The sequence below is a fragment of the Xenopus laevis genome, chromosome 3S (assembly GCF_017654675.1).
Source record: "Xenopus laevis strain J_2021 chromosome 3S, Xenopus_laevis_v10.1, whole genome shotgun sequence".
Taxonomy (NCBI): Eukaryota; Metazoa; Chordata; class Amphibia; order Anura; family Pipidae; genus Xenopus; species Xenopus laevis.
This window is the reverse complement of record NC_054376.1, coordinates 12,838,975-12,854,664: the sequence shown is the minus strand read 5'-3', so window position 1 is coordinate 12,854,664 and position 15,690 is coordinate 12,838,975. Positions and strand designations below refer to the sequence as shown.

General features: G+C 40.4%; 1 protein-coding gene across 10 annotated transcripts in view; it reads left to right on the top strand.

Annotated features, from left to right (window-relative positions):
* Positions 1–15,486, top strand: part of tcf7.S (transcription factor 7 S homeolog) — an 86,966-nt gene extending 71,480 nt beyond the window's left edge. For 3 of the 10 annotated variants that reach the window (XM_041587542.1, XM_018254165.2, XM_041587546.1), the window contains 4 exons: positions 258–365; positions 1,665–1,713; positions 8,872–8,944; positions 11,931–15,486. In XM_041587542.1, coding sequence (XP_041443476.1) covers positions 258–365; positions 1,665–1,713; positions 8,872–8,944; positions 11,931–12,216 — 516 coding nt within the window. In that variant the 3' untranslated portion in view covers positions 12,217–15,486. 10 annotated transcript variants of the gene reach the window in all.
* Positions 15,487–15,690: the final 204 nt, after the last annotated feature.

The following is a 15,690-nucleotide window of genomic DNA, read 5'->3' as shown; positions in this document are numbered from 1 at the left end:
AAAAATTATATTCTTTTTTGGACGTTTAGACTGTGTTATGCACCGTTTATAAATTAGCCTCAACCAATTGGCAAATTCCTACCTGACCGCAAACAGCTGTATCTAGAAGGTGTAAAAAAACTGACCATTCATTAAAACCACACTTGAAATTACAGCCATGTTCACTGCCTGCCACTTCCCAATCTCTATTCATTAGATGAGGGAATATTGAGTTTTGGAATAATAGTTTAATCCCATATTTTCTTTTCTCCTATTAGTGGCATGCATTGTCCAGAGAAGAACAATCAAAATACTATGAATTGGCCAGAAAAGAGAGGCAGTTACACATGCAGTTATACCCAGGCTGGTCTGCAAGAGACAACTATGTAAGTATATCACTAAATCATTCTAGACCAAACAGTGTTACCATAAGCACTAACATATTCTAGTAGCTCAAGCCTCTGTGCCTTGCCTATATCCCGTGCATGAATTCAGCAAATCAATCCTATAAACGGAGCGGTTGCACAGAGCTGCATTTTGTTGCCAATTGTGAATATAATCTGCTACCAGGATGCAATATCGATCGGGGAAGCCGTCAAATGGCCCCATACACCGGCCAATAAGCTGATTTTTTTGGCCCCTGTATAGGGGCCTTTAGAAGATAAAGTCAAGGACTCTAAAAACTGCTCATGCAAAGCCAAGATCATAGGATTTCCAATTATATAAAATACCTTTGTGCAGAAATGCCATAATTTATTACTCTGCAGACTCACCAAAAGAGAGAATAGGATTAGACATGGTTCATGGAGCACTTAATTAATTAAAGGGCAAAAAGGAGCAATAAGAAAAGACATTAAATCTATCGCTTCAGTTCTAATTGCTAGAAAACCTCTGCTACCAATGGGCCTTAACTTTCAAATGGAACTTTACCTGAATGAAAATATCTTTACCTGAACCCATGCTTTTGCACAAGTTTTTTTTTTGATCCCTAAGCAAAGCAACTCAAATGATATCCATAGTGGCAAAGCAATAGATTAAGTCGATAGGCTGCAGGACCATGAGGGACCATACATTATCATCACATAGGGGACCTAAAGCATGGTGAGGGGGGGTGGGGCAGTTTGATATCCGGTTTGGGTCAAATGTTATGGTAAATACAAATTTGCTATATTTTATATTACCGGAACTGTAGCAAAACATTTATATATCTGTAACTCCATTATGAAGTAATTGGGATGGAAAAAAATGTTCAACCACAAAGTGCAGGCCTGAACCCAAAAATGATGAAGACCTTACACTGTCAGAGGCTTTTACTTTCCTGTCTCCACTTGCAAACTTAATGACTCCTCAGATGATCTGGCCAGAGATCTTATCACAAAGGCAAATGCTCAGATTTAAGCATGTAATGGGACAGTGGCAGCTAATCTCTTGAATATTGTTTCTGGATTTTTGTAATAAATAGGCACATCATGTTAACTTTTTTAAGGCCGCATCAGATTCCAGCATTTGTGTGAGGGAGGAAAGCATGATTCCGAATTTTAAGATAAGAAAGAATTAAATTCAGGACACGTATCACGTCTATATTGCCCTTGTACACAAATTGATTAAAGCATGTCATATAAACTTTATTGTACCATAAAACAGAGCCTTATTTACACTATATTAACGACACTCTGTATTTCAAGGGAAAAAGAAAGAGAAGAACCAGAGAAAAGCACCAGGATTCCAGTTCAGGTGAGAATACAAAACCAATTCCTCACAATGGTGTTATATTAATTTAGTGGTTCCCATCTAGCTTCTGGTATCCTTGGTAAGACTATATTTAGCATACAGATTACTATTGGTAGTTGCTGGAAAAAGACTTGCCCTGTATATAAGGGGATCATGTACACCCACCTGAAACATAGGTCCTGAGTCCTGACCTAGACCATAATCTACCCTTACATAGTTACATAGTTACATAGTTACATAGTTAAATTGGGTTGAAAAAAGACAAAGTCCATCAAGTTCAACCCCTCCAAATGAAAACTCAGTATCCATACTCACACCCCTCCCTACTTTTAATTAAATTCTATATACCCATATCTATACTAACTATAGAGTTTAGTATCACAATAGCCTTTGATATTATGTCTGTCCAAGAAATCATCCAAGCCATTCTTATAGTCATTAACTGAATCAGCATCACAACATCACCCGGCAGTGCATTCCACAACCTCACTGTCCTCACTGTGAAGAACCCTCTACGTTGCTTCAAATGAAAGTTCTTTTCCTCTAGTCTGAAGGGGTGGCCTCTGGTACGGTGATCCACTTTATGGGTAAAAAGGTCCCCTGCTATTTGTCTATAATGTCCTCTAATGTACTTGTAAAGTGTAATCATTTCCCCTCGCAAAGCACCTCTTTTCCAGAGAAAACAACCCCAACCTTGACAGTCTACCCTCATAATTCAAGTCTTTTACCCGGTCTCTTAATCTTGGAATTCGTTTTTGTTGTAATACAGTAAGCAGTGTTGTACTGGTATTCTAGGGATTCCCCAGAAAACCTTGATCTCTATCATCTTCTCACTGTCTTTATTTTCTAGCCTTTTCTCTTTACAGACAATCATCTATCTCCCCCTCCATTTCTCCTCTTTGTTCTCAAATAGAGATGGGGTCACTGACCCCATGTAAGGGTGGTGGCAGACGGGGAGATTAGTCGCCCAGAAGTTGCCTCATGAGGAAACTTCGGGCGACTTCAGAGATTAGTCGCCCGCAGTAGAGATTTGTCGCTGACTAATCTCTCCGTCTGCCACCACCCTAAAAAAACAGATGCTCTGTAAGGCAACAAATACATTGAGATTGATACTTTTTATTACTTCTCTTTCTATTCAGGCCCTTCCTTACTCAAATTCCAGCCTCTTATTCAAATCAGTGCATGGTCGTTAGCTGGAGAGCTGCAGAATAAAAAACCAAATAACAAAGGCCACAAATAATAAAAAAAATTAAACCCAATTGCAAATTGTCTCATAATATCACTCTCTACATGATACTAAAAGTAAATTTAAGGATAAACAGCCCCTTTAAGATTAACAAATTAGGGAAATTATGCCATTGCCCATTGTCATGAACGCTACATGGTTTGTATTCGTTTTGTACATCAACACTTTCCTAATTTCTCCATATATTGAAACATGGAGTCTCCCTTTCCCATGGGACATCTTTATATTACAACAGCATCTTTGATTTGGCCTGCAGCAGAATTGACACGTTAATTTTTATCAACTGAATCGTGCTGGAAAGTGATGAGACAAGCATCTGGAAAGCAATGTATTGTCTATGGGCAGAGACACACGCAAATTTACTAAAGGACGAAATGGCCAACGCTGTCAAAAATTCACCAGCGTGACGTCATTTGGGCACTGATTTACTAACGGTCGATGGAATAATTTCGCTAGCGAAGGAGATAGACTCTGGCGCAACTTCGCACTCTAACGCCAGGCGAATTTCCGCTCTGGCAAAAGAGCGTTAGTACGCAAATTCACTATGTTTTTTATTTTACTGACCGTTACCTCTATCGCCAGACTTGCCTTCGCCACCTCAGACCAGGCGAAGTGCAATGGAGTAGATAGGACTTACTTGAAATTTTGTTGAAAATTTTTCAAAGTCCCAAAAAACGCTCGCGTATTTTCCTTTTTTCAGGGTGATAGGCTGCAAAAGTGCGTAAATTTGTTTAGGGTACCCGGCTTCCCTCCCCTACATTTCCTAACATATGGCACATAAACTATACTCTGGGCTCATGTGTAGGGCAATATAACAACTCTACTTTATTTTATTAAGGTTCCCTGGCCTTGTGTAGTGTAATGTATTTGCTGCAACATATATGTCCATTGCACTTTAACTGCACGCCATATGCAAATTAGCCAACACTAGCATAATTCGAACTGCTGATCGTATTATCGCTACTGCAACTTTGGAAGCATTCGGTACCCTGTGCGCAACTTCAGATTTTTGTGAATTAGCGTTGTCCAGGCGAATTTACGCCTGGCAAAGTATTGCGATGTGCGCAAAACCTGCGCTGGCGGATTTTTGGATGTAAGTAAATTGCCCCTTGGGTAGATTAGTCGCCCATCGACAAATCTCCTCTTCTTCGGGTCGACTAATCTCCCGGAACTGCCTCTCGCTGGCTATAATGTAAATTGCCGGCGGAATGGCAATCGGTGCGCTTTGTTTTCTGAAGTTGCCTCACAATGAAACTTCAGACGACTTGGGAAAACAAAGTGTTCCGAGTGCCATCTAGCTGGCAGGAGGCAGTTCGGGGAGATTAGTCGTCCAAAAAAGAGGCGATTTATCGCCGGGCGACTTAATCTCCCCGAATCTGAACGTGTGTCTCTGTCCTTAAAAGCCTTTACCCATTGTTCTATACTTAAAGCAAAGCCATTATTTCGGGCCTTGGTAACAATGACAAGACCCCAGTTCACGTTATACACCTTACATGCAACTGAACTTTCTTATATTCATGAAGGCATAAAACGAAATAATACATAAATATTGGAGTGGAGTGTAAATGCTTTGAATTATTTTTATACATGACGATAAGCATAGAGCAAATTCATTTATAAGGAGTGGCACGATGTTATTACTGCAGTGCAGTGAACAAAATTCACATAAAAAACATGTTTTTCTGGAACCACACATATATTTTGTATGATTTCACTCATTTTATTTCAAGATGTTGTGGTTTTTGGAATCTTCCCATAAGCTTTGCCGACGCCCTAAAAAAGCCGATAGATGTGGCCAGTCATCATGATGTGCCAAGGGGATAAAAAAAAAAAAAGATTTGAAGGGTAACTCATGAAGGGCAATTTGTTATCTTCAACAAAATAATGTTATTGGCACCTTAAAGTTAATAACGGCATTTCATTTGCCAGCCTGCCTCCTACTCGTGGTGGGACCTGGGCTTGGCAAAAAATGGTGAAATTCTTAAAGCAAGAATAGACAGACAGACAGACAGACAGCCACGAGGAGTGAATGAAGGCTGATCCTTCTTTCAAAGGAGGTGTTGAGATGTACAGAGCTGAGATGTGGATGGAGGTAATTCTCTGCCATCTCTTTGCTGGAGCACATGTGCCTGGAGCCATAGAAGGAACTTATTGGATAATTATAGCTACTGTCCTAACTTTACATTATGTAGGGATTCTGTGTCTAAAGCAAAATTCCTATAAAGTGTTGGTTGACTAAAATGTCAGCTCCTACATTCTGAACAAAGAACTGATTTTCAGCTGCCTGTGATTAAAGGAGAACTTAACCCCCCCCCAACTTGCAAGCATTGCCCCCCTCTCCCTCCCCGCAATGTGCTATTGTGTAAAAAAAAAAAAAACCTTTAAAAAAATTCTCACCCTTAAAGGAACAGTAACATCAAAAAAATAGAAGTGTTTTAATAAAAATATAATGCAGTGTTACCCTGCACTGGTAAAACTGCTGTGTTTGCTTCAGAAACACTACTATTGTTTATACGTTACTATTGAGTAGCAATGGGGGCAGCCATTCAAAGGAGAAAAGGCTCAGGTTACACAGCAGATGAGCTCTGTAGAACATAATGGTGTTATCTGTTATTCATTACTTAACCTGTGCCATATAGGCTTTTTTCAATTTCTGCCATTACACAGCAGCTTGTTTATATGAACTATAGTAGTGTTTCTGAAGCAAACACATCAGTTCAACCAGTGCAGGGCAACAGATCATGATATATTTATTACTTTAAAACCCTTTTATTTTATGGTGCTACTGTTCCTTTAAATGCAGAGAAGTGTTGTGGAGCTCCTGGTCGCCATCTTGAGGATCTTCATGTAGTCTTCAGGTCTTCAAGTCCAAGCTTCAAGGTGTGGGTAAGACCAGAGCTGGACTGGGAGGATGTGAGCCCACCAAGGCTTCCACATCAGGGGCCTGCTCCCCCCCCCCATTTACATTCTAGCCGGCAGGAGGCAGTTTGGGGAGATTAGTCACCCAGAAGAAGAGGCGATTTATTGCTGGGCGACTGAATCTCCCCAATTCTGAGCGTGTTTCTGCCCTAAGGGTCCCCTACCCAGGAGCATATCCCCCTCTACCTCCCCCCCCCCCAACACATACCTTTGTGCACTGATGTGTGCTATTTCAGCTGTGATAAAGGACGGGGGGGGGGAGGCCAGGAAGGAAGCTGCTCTGTGAGCCATGAGGATCGGATCTTGCCCCCTGGGCAAATGGCCCTAACTTTATACTTACCCCTCTGCACAGATTCAGGGATGGCAGTTCATCGCAGCCATCTTTCGGGTCTTCGTGTCTTCTGGCGATTCAGCAATTTCTGTCCATTTCGGCGCAAGTGCAGTTGTCGCTTCCCCGGGAAATTGCTCCAACTGCACATGCGCTGTTTCACCGGTCTCCCACTCGGCTTACCGAAGACCCAGAATATGGCTGCTGAACTGCGATCCCTGAATCTGCGCCGAGGGGTAAGTAAAAAGTTAGGGCAATTTCCGAGGGAGGGGGTCTACATAAAGTAGGGGGGGTAGGGTTTTTTTGAATTCTACTTTAAGCAATACACTGAGAGGCAGATTTATCAAGGGTCGAATAGTACATTCGAATTCGAATTTTTAAGTTTCAAAAATCCCTACATTCGAATGTAATGTGAGATTTATCACTTCTCAACCATGGAAACAGTCCTAATTCAAATATTCGGCACCTGAAACCTGCAGAGGTCTGTTGAGCCATTTGGAGATGTTAATAGCCTTCCTGACATTCAAGTTTTATTTTCGGGGGTGAAAAACTAGATTTGTACAAATCAAATACAAATTGAATACAAATCGAATTTTCCGGGTTGGAACCATTCGATCGAATATTAGACTTTTTTTCCTTAAATAACCTCCCAGTCGAATTGTGAGTATATTCAAATTAAAAAAAAAAAAAATCACACAAATTCAAAATTCAATAAATGGGCCTCCCCATGTAGAGTTATATACTGTCATTTTAGTGATACATATCCTCCAAACCATTGATAGTGATAAGTCGTCCACTCCGCGATCCTCATTTGGATGAACTTGAAATGTGGTTAAGACATAAAGAGACATTTTAGGTTTGCCTTTGCTTTTGTTTTCTAACTTGAAGGGGACTGTTCAAATCTAATTGCCGATTGGTTGCAATGTGCATTAAATATCCCCTTACTGTATAAATCTGTTCTCTATTTGCAGCAAACTGTGTATCTACATACTACCAACTGCAATGCCATGTTTAACATGCACTTTTAAGGTTGTTGTTTTATTATTGATAACTGTACTGCAGTTCTGGCAGGTCACTAATAAATGCAGTGCACATTTTGACTCCTCCCTCCACTCTTTCGTATATATCTGGGAGGGAACCAAAGAAATTGGGTGCTTGCCAATCCAACACAAAGCTCCCCTGCGACACCGGCCAATAAAAAAGGGGAAAGGGCTCCACTCATTCTCCCGGATTAAAAGCAGTTTTTTATTAAAAACATGAGCAGCTGCCGTGGACCAAAGGCCTGACACATTTCGGGCATAAAACCCATAATCAATTGAGGTCACGTGCTGCTGGTTGCCTTAAAGGAAAACTATACCCCCAAAACGAATACTTGAGCAACAGATAGCTGATATCAAATTAAGTGGCATATTAAAGAATCTTACCAAAGTGGAATACATACCTCCCAACATTTTGGAAGTAAAAAGAGGGACAAAAATGTTTTTCACACGTAGAACAGCAAAATGTTTTGACCATGCCCCTTTCTGTGGCCACACCCCCTAATTACCATGTTCATTTTACAAAATTTGGCAGGTTTTTTTGAAAGTTTGAAAATACTTCTCCTTATCTAAACTGTTTTTTTGTGTCTCAAAATTGTTACAAAGTATCTTATTTGCACCTGTTCGCTGTTCTGTGCTCTCTGCTAAAAGCCAATTAAGTGAGAAATGTTATTTCTTTTTCTGGCTGTTCAGTGCAGAGAAAATAGGGACTTTCCAGTACAAATGAGGGACTGCGGGTTGAGCTGTAAAAAGAGGGACTGTCCCTCCGAAAAAGGGACAGTTGGGAGGTATGAGAATATATATATTTAAGTAAATATGGCTCTTTTACATCACTTGCTTTGAACCACCATTTTGTGATGGTCTATGTGCTGCCTCAGAGATCACCTGACCAGAAATACTACAGCTCTAACTGTAACAGGAAGTATGGAAGCAAAAGACAGAACTCTCTCTGTTAATTGCCTCATGTGACCTAACAAGTATGGTTTGTTGGTATGTTTGTGTGCACCGTGAATCATACGATCCCAGGGGACGGCCCTTATTTTTCTAAAATGGCAGTTTTCTATTTACGATTACCCAATGGCACATACTACTATAAAAGTATATTATTATGAAAATGGTTTATTTACATGAAGCGGGTTTTTACACATGAGCTGTTTCATGCAATATCTTTTTATAGAGACTTAAATTGAGGGATATAGTTTTCCTTTAATACATTCAAGTAACGTTGATTAATGCATGCTCTTTGCGCTAGCCCTAACATGAGAATTACTAGAACTGGAAAAAAAACATTTATTTTTTTCTCTTGCCATCTGACATGACCTTTATCCAATAAACACGTCACTAGAATGAAACCTTGTGCTTACCAGACACAGAGAACTCATTACATGCTAGTCCATGTAACCCTATGGCACATTCAGACCCAGAAATCTTCCCTACCTCCATCCAATCAGCCATGCCATGTCCTCCTTTTTCTCTGTGCACCTGTATTTATCACATACTCATTTTAAGCCAAAGTTTAGAGAAAAGGATTCAGGCTTTTTGCTTTTTTGAGCAGCTAAATTTATGTTGCATCTTCTCTTCCTTTTTTGTGTGTGTGCATCTGCATCCCCTGTGCATGTTGCTATACTCAGACCCCGGCTCCCCTAAGAAATGCAGAGCTCGCTTTGGCCTCAACCAACAAACGGACTGGTGCGGCCCATGCAGGTGTGTATGACTTATGGTCTCATGTGCTTGCAATTCTTTCCTTCCCTCACTCTTCTGCATGCTCACATCTAACTGCCTTGCTGGTACCAATACCACTCAAAGCCTCTCAGTAATGGGATTCTGTTGCACAGACCCCATGTTTAAAGGAATCCTGTTATCAAAATAAACCTTATCTGTTTTAATACCAGTGTGTAAATAATATACAGTGTATTCATCAAAACAGAGGAGTTGTGCGCCCCTGACCAAAATTTTACCTTTTAGGGCAGGGGCACACGGGGAGATTTAGTCGCCTGGCGACTAATCACCTCTTCTTCGGGGCGACAATCTCCCCGAATTGCCTTCCCCCTGCTTTCTGCCTGCTATAATGAAAAAACGCCAGCGCAATGGCACTCGCTGCACTTAGATTTCCGAAGTTGCCCAAAGTTGCCTCACGAGGAAACTTCGGGCGACTATGCAAATGGAAGCACCGCGAATGCATTGCCGCAGGTCGATTTTTCATTTTAGCAGAGGGAAGGCAGTTCTGGGAGATTGTCGCCCCCGAAGAAGAGGCAACTAAATCTGCCCGTGCGCCCCTGCCCTTAAAGTGGACCTGTCACCCAGACACAAAAAGCTGTATAATAAAAGTCCTTTTCAAATTACATGAAATCCAATTTCTATAAGTATTCATAGCTGTTGTAAGCTCATTTTTAAATCTCAACTGTCAATTTTTTGCCTTATTCTGATTTTTTACAGTTTTCAAATAAGGGTCACAGACCCCATCTAATGTACTGTAAGGCTACAAATGTATTGTTATTGCTACTTTGCATTACTCATCTTTATATTCAGGTCTCTCCTATTCATATTCCAGTCTCTTATTCAAATCAATGCATGGTCGTTAGGGTAACCCGATTCTCAGAATATCCCTGTCTACATCATGCTAAAAGTTATCTCAAAGATGAACAACCCATGTAACACAGGTGGACTTCATTGTGCTAACTGCATAACAACTGAATTTGTTATGATTTATGATTTGGCCTAGAGATGGTTATTAAAGGAGAATGAAGGGTACAAACATTATATAGTGTGTATAGACTGAGCCCACCAAATTGTCCTAAACCATATTGTGAAACCCGTATTCAGGGATCCATTTTTGGCAGCGTTTTCTTTATTGTGCCTGACTTCTTACTTGCAGCAATGTCACTTCCTTCTGATGCTCAATAAATCTGCTCATGCGCCAGCAAAGGCGGAAAAGATGAATTTTATATGAGGCATAGGCAGGATTCAGGATGATTTTTGTGCTCATGCTCTGGCCCAGGATAATATCATTGGAAACCGCAAACAAAAATACAACAACATATTATAACGGATTAGGGTAAGTGGCAGAGATTGAGGGAAAAATCCAGCAGCGCAGTAAGTTTTAGTCTTACCGAGCTCTTTAAGAAGAATATCACTTTAACTTCCATTGTCTTTTAGGGTCAGGGCTCACAGGCAGATTCGGGGAGATTAGTTGCCTGGCGACAAATCTCCTCTTCTTTGGGGTGACTAATCTCCCCGAACTGCCTCCCCGCCAGCTAAAATGTAAGTCGCCGGTGTGCCCTGAAGGATTTCACGGCAAGTGAATATTTACGCAAACCAAGACTTTACCTTTTTCATTTGCCAATCATTTTGCAAACGTTGTTGATCATTTTTCTTCCCTTCAACATTATTTTGTGAAAACCAGTGACGCAAAAACCCAATTCAATTCATTTGAATTCTAGGTCCCAGCACCAAATAATGTGAGTTATTAAATAATGAGTGTTGAATACATATGCAAGCACTGTACATTCAGGTTTCTCTCCTGTCTGAGTATTAGTCAGCAAAGCCATACGCAAATACACATTGACTTTCATCCAGAGGCTGTGGAAACACTTTGCCCCAAAATGAATCTTGACTTCATTCGGAGGATGCACTTGGACCTGCATTTTTTCAAACCTAACTATAGTGGAACTTCATGGTGGACATTTACAACAGCAGTGCTGCAATTTTAACCTTGCCCTGCAGTAGTGTGAGCACATTGTTATTTATAAGCGGCCCTACCATTGCATGCAGTGAGCGGAATGAACCATAAAGCCCGTGGGCTGGTTAGTCTTATACTGTACAGATTAGCATTAATCATTCAGCCAGTGACCCAAAACAATTCATCTGCATAGAAATGCAGCATCTCTTTATTCAGATCAGGCATTGTCCCATTCATGCCAAGATGCATCCGCAGGGGAAATTCTCAGTATAAGCAATCCAACTGCAGTCCGGATGGTCTGTCAAATTTTCCCATGAAATGGGCAAGCGGCAAGACCACAGTTGGCCAAACAATCGTACCAGATCCTTAAATGTATGTCCTCCTTAAAGGAGAACTAAAGCCTAACTAAAGAAGTAGCTAGAAATGTTGTACATTATGTTTTGGGCTTCTGTACCAGCCCAAGGCAACCACAGCCCTTTAGCAGTAAAGATCTGTGTCTCCAAAGATGCCCCAGTAGCAGGCCAAACTAATTTTCTGCTTGATAATTTGCAACGACCCCTAAGCTTAGCTTCTCAACAGCTGCTCAGAGCCCACTGAGCATGTGAGTGTCACAGACACTTTCCAAGATGGTGACCCCCTGTGACAAGTTTGAAGTCCTGGATCATTGCTGCTATTGACAAGCTGAAACTTTAGGTTTCACTATATAAAATATGGCATTTTTAGCCACATCCATTTTTAGGGTTTAGTTCTTCTTGAAGGCTTCTCCATTTGTAGCAGTACAGAAGCTTAGATGAACATGTAGTAGGAGCACCCTTCCAGTCCCAGCGTTTTCCAGCAAGCTACATCCCTAAATGCTATTGAGACCTACAATTTTACTGTATTTGTCATTTCTTTAGTTTATGCCTATAGCTAGATGTCTGCCTTATAAATGTGTTTTGATGTATTTGATTTCAATATATGAAATGATGGATTCACCCTTTGTTTACAGATAACTCTCTTCACTGTTCTTAGGAGGAAAAAGAAGTGCATTCGGTACTTACAAGGAGAAGGACGATGTGGCAGCCCAGTTTCTTCCGATGGAAGTGCTATAGACTCTCCTCCTTCTCCAATAAATTCACTGCAATGCCTACCATCTTCTGCTTATCCTTCAGCCAAGCTTTCTAGCCCTGCTGATACTGCAGAAAGTGCTCAGACTTTCTCTCCATCTTCATCTAGCACGGCCAGATCCAGCCTTGTATCCGCAGGATATAAGGGAGCATTCTTGTCCGAAACTGTCAATGCATCTAAAAACTCTTGAATTCGGGACCCACTTTAAAATACTGTAGCACCATCTTGGTCACAGTAACTGTTTTTAATGCTTCATTGGACATTTTGTAACTGCTCTTACACTTTTCTGTAGCTTCTGAGGGCTCCTCGGTTATGGTTTGTAAGCTCAAGACTTGGGAAAACGTTGCATTGTTGCCCAATCATTTGGACTTTTTATAGAGCTTCATCATTTTCTTTCTCCCCTGTTCGCCTTGGAAAGCTTTGGCTTTATACATACTGTTTGCAACCCCTGCAACATATCTTAGTGCACAATATTTTTTATTGCTTCCTATTGTACGTTATTTTGCAGTAATGTTTACCCAAGTCTATAACAAAATCATAAGAACTAGATAAAAAAATCCACCCAAAACCTAGCACTTGAAATGTATGTGACGGCAACATACCGCAGCTTTAGAACAGGAATTGGTCGGAAAGCAGATCTAGAGGAGCTACAAGATTTTTTTACCGAGGCAGAGGGCTATTTTGGCACCAGTTCTTAACTTTTTCCCTTTTAAACTTTTGTTAGAGGCCAGGCAAAGGGCCTCATTCAGTCTCCTGTTAATAAGATTCTACAGAGATTAGATACCACTGAATTTCACCTTTGAATATTGTACACCAACCGAATGCAAAAAAAAAAAAAAATATATAGAAAATAAAATACAAAACAAAAATAAAATTCTGTAGTCTAATAAAGAGTTTACTGATCATATAAATGCGCAGAACCACAAGTTATAACTATTTCTTAGCAAGATATTTTCCATAGTAGGTTGCCCACTTTCTTAACATGTGTTGCACCCTTTAACCCAATCAGAAAAAGGCGACTTATTCAAGAAATTCAGCACCAGCAGCCAATAACTGCATTTATGGGCACTTATTGTTATAAATCTGTCCATGTATTCTCATTATGTGTTTACAAAAATCTTATACCCAACAGTATTAAATGGTGAATCGTTTTGTAAAACTGAGCCAGAGCCATTTATACCCTAAATAGCTAATGGTCATGATGTCAGAGGAAAAGTGTTGAGCTGGTCATAGACTAACCATTCAGATCCAATAATGTAGTAAAAGAACAGATCAGACGATGCTCTGGACGGGATGTACGAATGTTATGTCCGACAAATTGTAGTGACAGTCACCCATTGATACATGCAGAGGAATTATCGTTGGCCAACAGAAATTTTTTTTATCTGTGCGATCGACTAAACAACTGATCGACATGGCACAAAAAATATCTGGACAACCCGTTTTCCGAAGTTGCCTCAAGAGGAAACGTCGGGCTACTTCGGAAAATGAAGCGCCCCGAGTGCCAACCTGCTGGCAATTTAGATTCTAGCCGGCGGGAAGGCAGTTCAGGCAGATTAGTCGCCCAAAGAAGATGCGATTTGTCGCCGGGCGACTAAATCTCCCCTAATCTCTACGCGTGTCTCGGTCCTTAAAGAGAAATGCATACTTCCACTCAGCTTGCGTAGTGCTGACATCAGCTGGGATTTCTGGGATGCTTTTCTGTCTGTACCACTCTGTTACCCCAAACTTGTGTCCAAGTTTAATATAAGGTCACTTATCCACATTTTTATCCTGTCTGATTCTAAGAGTCTGTGCACGCAAATGTTTGAAGATGTTGTGCTCCTAAGCATATGGATTCCTTGTCTTCTTCGTTTGCTCATCTTTTTTTGTGCTACTGCATCTCCTCCATAGAGACAGGACTCGGGGATACTCTAAATCAGTGATCCCCAACCAGTAGCTCGTGAGTAACATGTTGCTCCCCAACCCCTTGGATGTTGCTCCCAGTGGCTTCAATGCAGGTGATTATTTCTGAATTCCAGGCATAAAAACCATGTGCACTGCCCAACAGACCCACCTGTAAGCTGCCAGTTAGCATAGGGGCTACTAATAGCCAATCACAACCCTTATTTGGCACCACCCAGGAATATTTTTCACGCTTGCGTTGCTCCCCAACTCCGAATGTTGCTCACAGGTGAAAAAGGTTGGGGACCCCTGCTCTAAAGAGAAACTCCAGTCCATAACGGAATCAACTGCTATTTACATCCAAAGACCAATATTTTAATATATAGAATTATAAAAATAGCTGCATCTGTTGAGGCCCAAGTAACTGTGCGTATAACAATACTTGCCTTCCTTGGAACAGCCTACATGTTTTGTGCCGTGCAGAATCCCAACCAACTATTATTTTAATATTTTTTGGAGGTAGAAGGAAAACAAATCCCCAGTTCTAAAGCTTAATTCTGGAAGTGGATATAAACCGGTATCCAGTGGGACATTAATAAGCTTATATTAAAGCAGAATGGGTACCATGATGAAAACCAACTTCTTTAAAAAGTCCACAATGTGGTGCTTTACATCATCATATTGATGAGCAACGGTTATTTGGAAACAAAGTGGGGCCTTATGACATCATTTCTTCTATTTTTTTTAATTTTACAACTGTGTGTATTTGTGTCATGGAAACATTGGCTTTTGGGTAAAATGATGTATTTTAGCAGAGTACCTATTTAGTCTTAGTTTATTCTATTTAGTCCTTTCCATATGCGAGTGCTATCGGCAGTAACATTTTCTCATGAGGCATGCTCTTTTTGCAAATGTTTTTGAATGGAAGGAAGTTGAATGTGCCTTGAAATTTCAAGAGATCCACTTCTCTGTGCCACAGAATAAGCTTTAAAATATTATGCCGTGTCAATTCATTGTTTAGTTTTTCAGTACAGTATTTGTGTGCAGAGAGAACCCGACCAGTGGCTCAGGGAAAAGTCGGGCATTGTTTTGGTGAGAAATGTATTAGCTTGATAAGACTGGTAAAGTATTATGGACTAGAAACAGAACAACACTTGGGCTACATTACCAGAAAGGAAACGAGCAACAAAAAACAAACGTTCGCCATGAAAAAAAAAACTGGCTGGATCGCCTTGGTAATCTTTGGTTCAGATTTTTATGGGTGACGCAAAAATGTTTTTTTATGAGGAAATGCATGAGACTGCTTGACTATTTCTAACCAAACTGGCAGATGATGCTTTGGGCCAACTTATTCTTTTTTTTTTGTTGTGTGTGTTTATAGTTTTTTTTTTTTTTAAGTTGAATAGATATAGGTTGGTCAGAATAGAAAATCCTCTTTCCAAATTAGCAAACTTGTTGCCATGTGCCCACAATTGCTTGTCTACGAATCTGCAACGAAGCCAAACCAACGGTTCTACCTTCCGTAACTAGTAAAAATTTGTGTTGTTTTTTTAAATTTGTATGACTTTAAATGGTTAGTATGTTAGCCCCGTATTTAACATGAGTTTTATGAGTGGCACTTGTGATTAACATACATTTTACCTGCTTTTTAATTAAACACCTTTAAGTTAACTTTTAGGGGCACATTCACTTAGTTCGAGTGAAGGAATAGAATAAAAAAAACTTTGAATTTCTAATGTTTTTTTTGGCTACTTCGACCTCAAATCGAACAATTCGAATT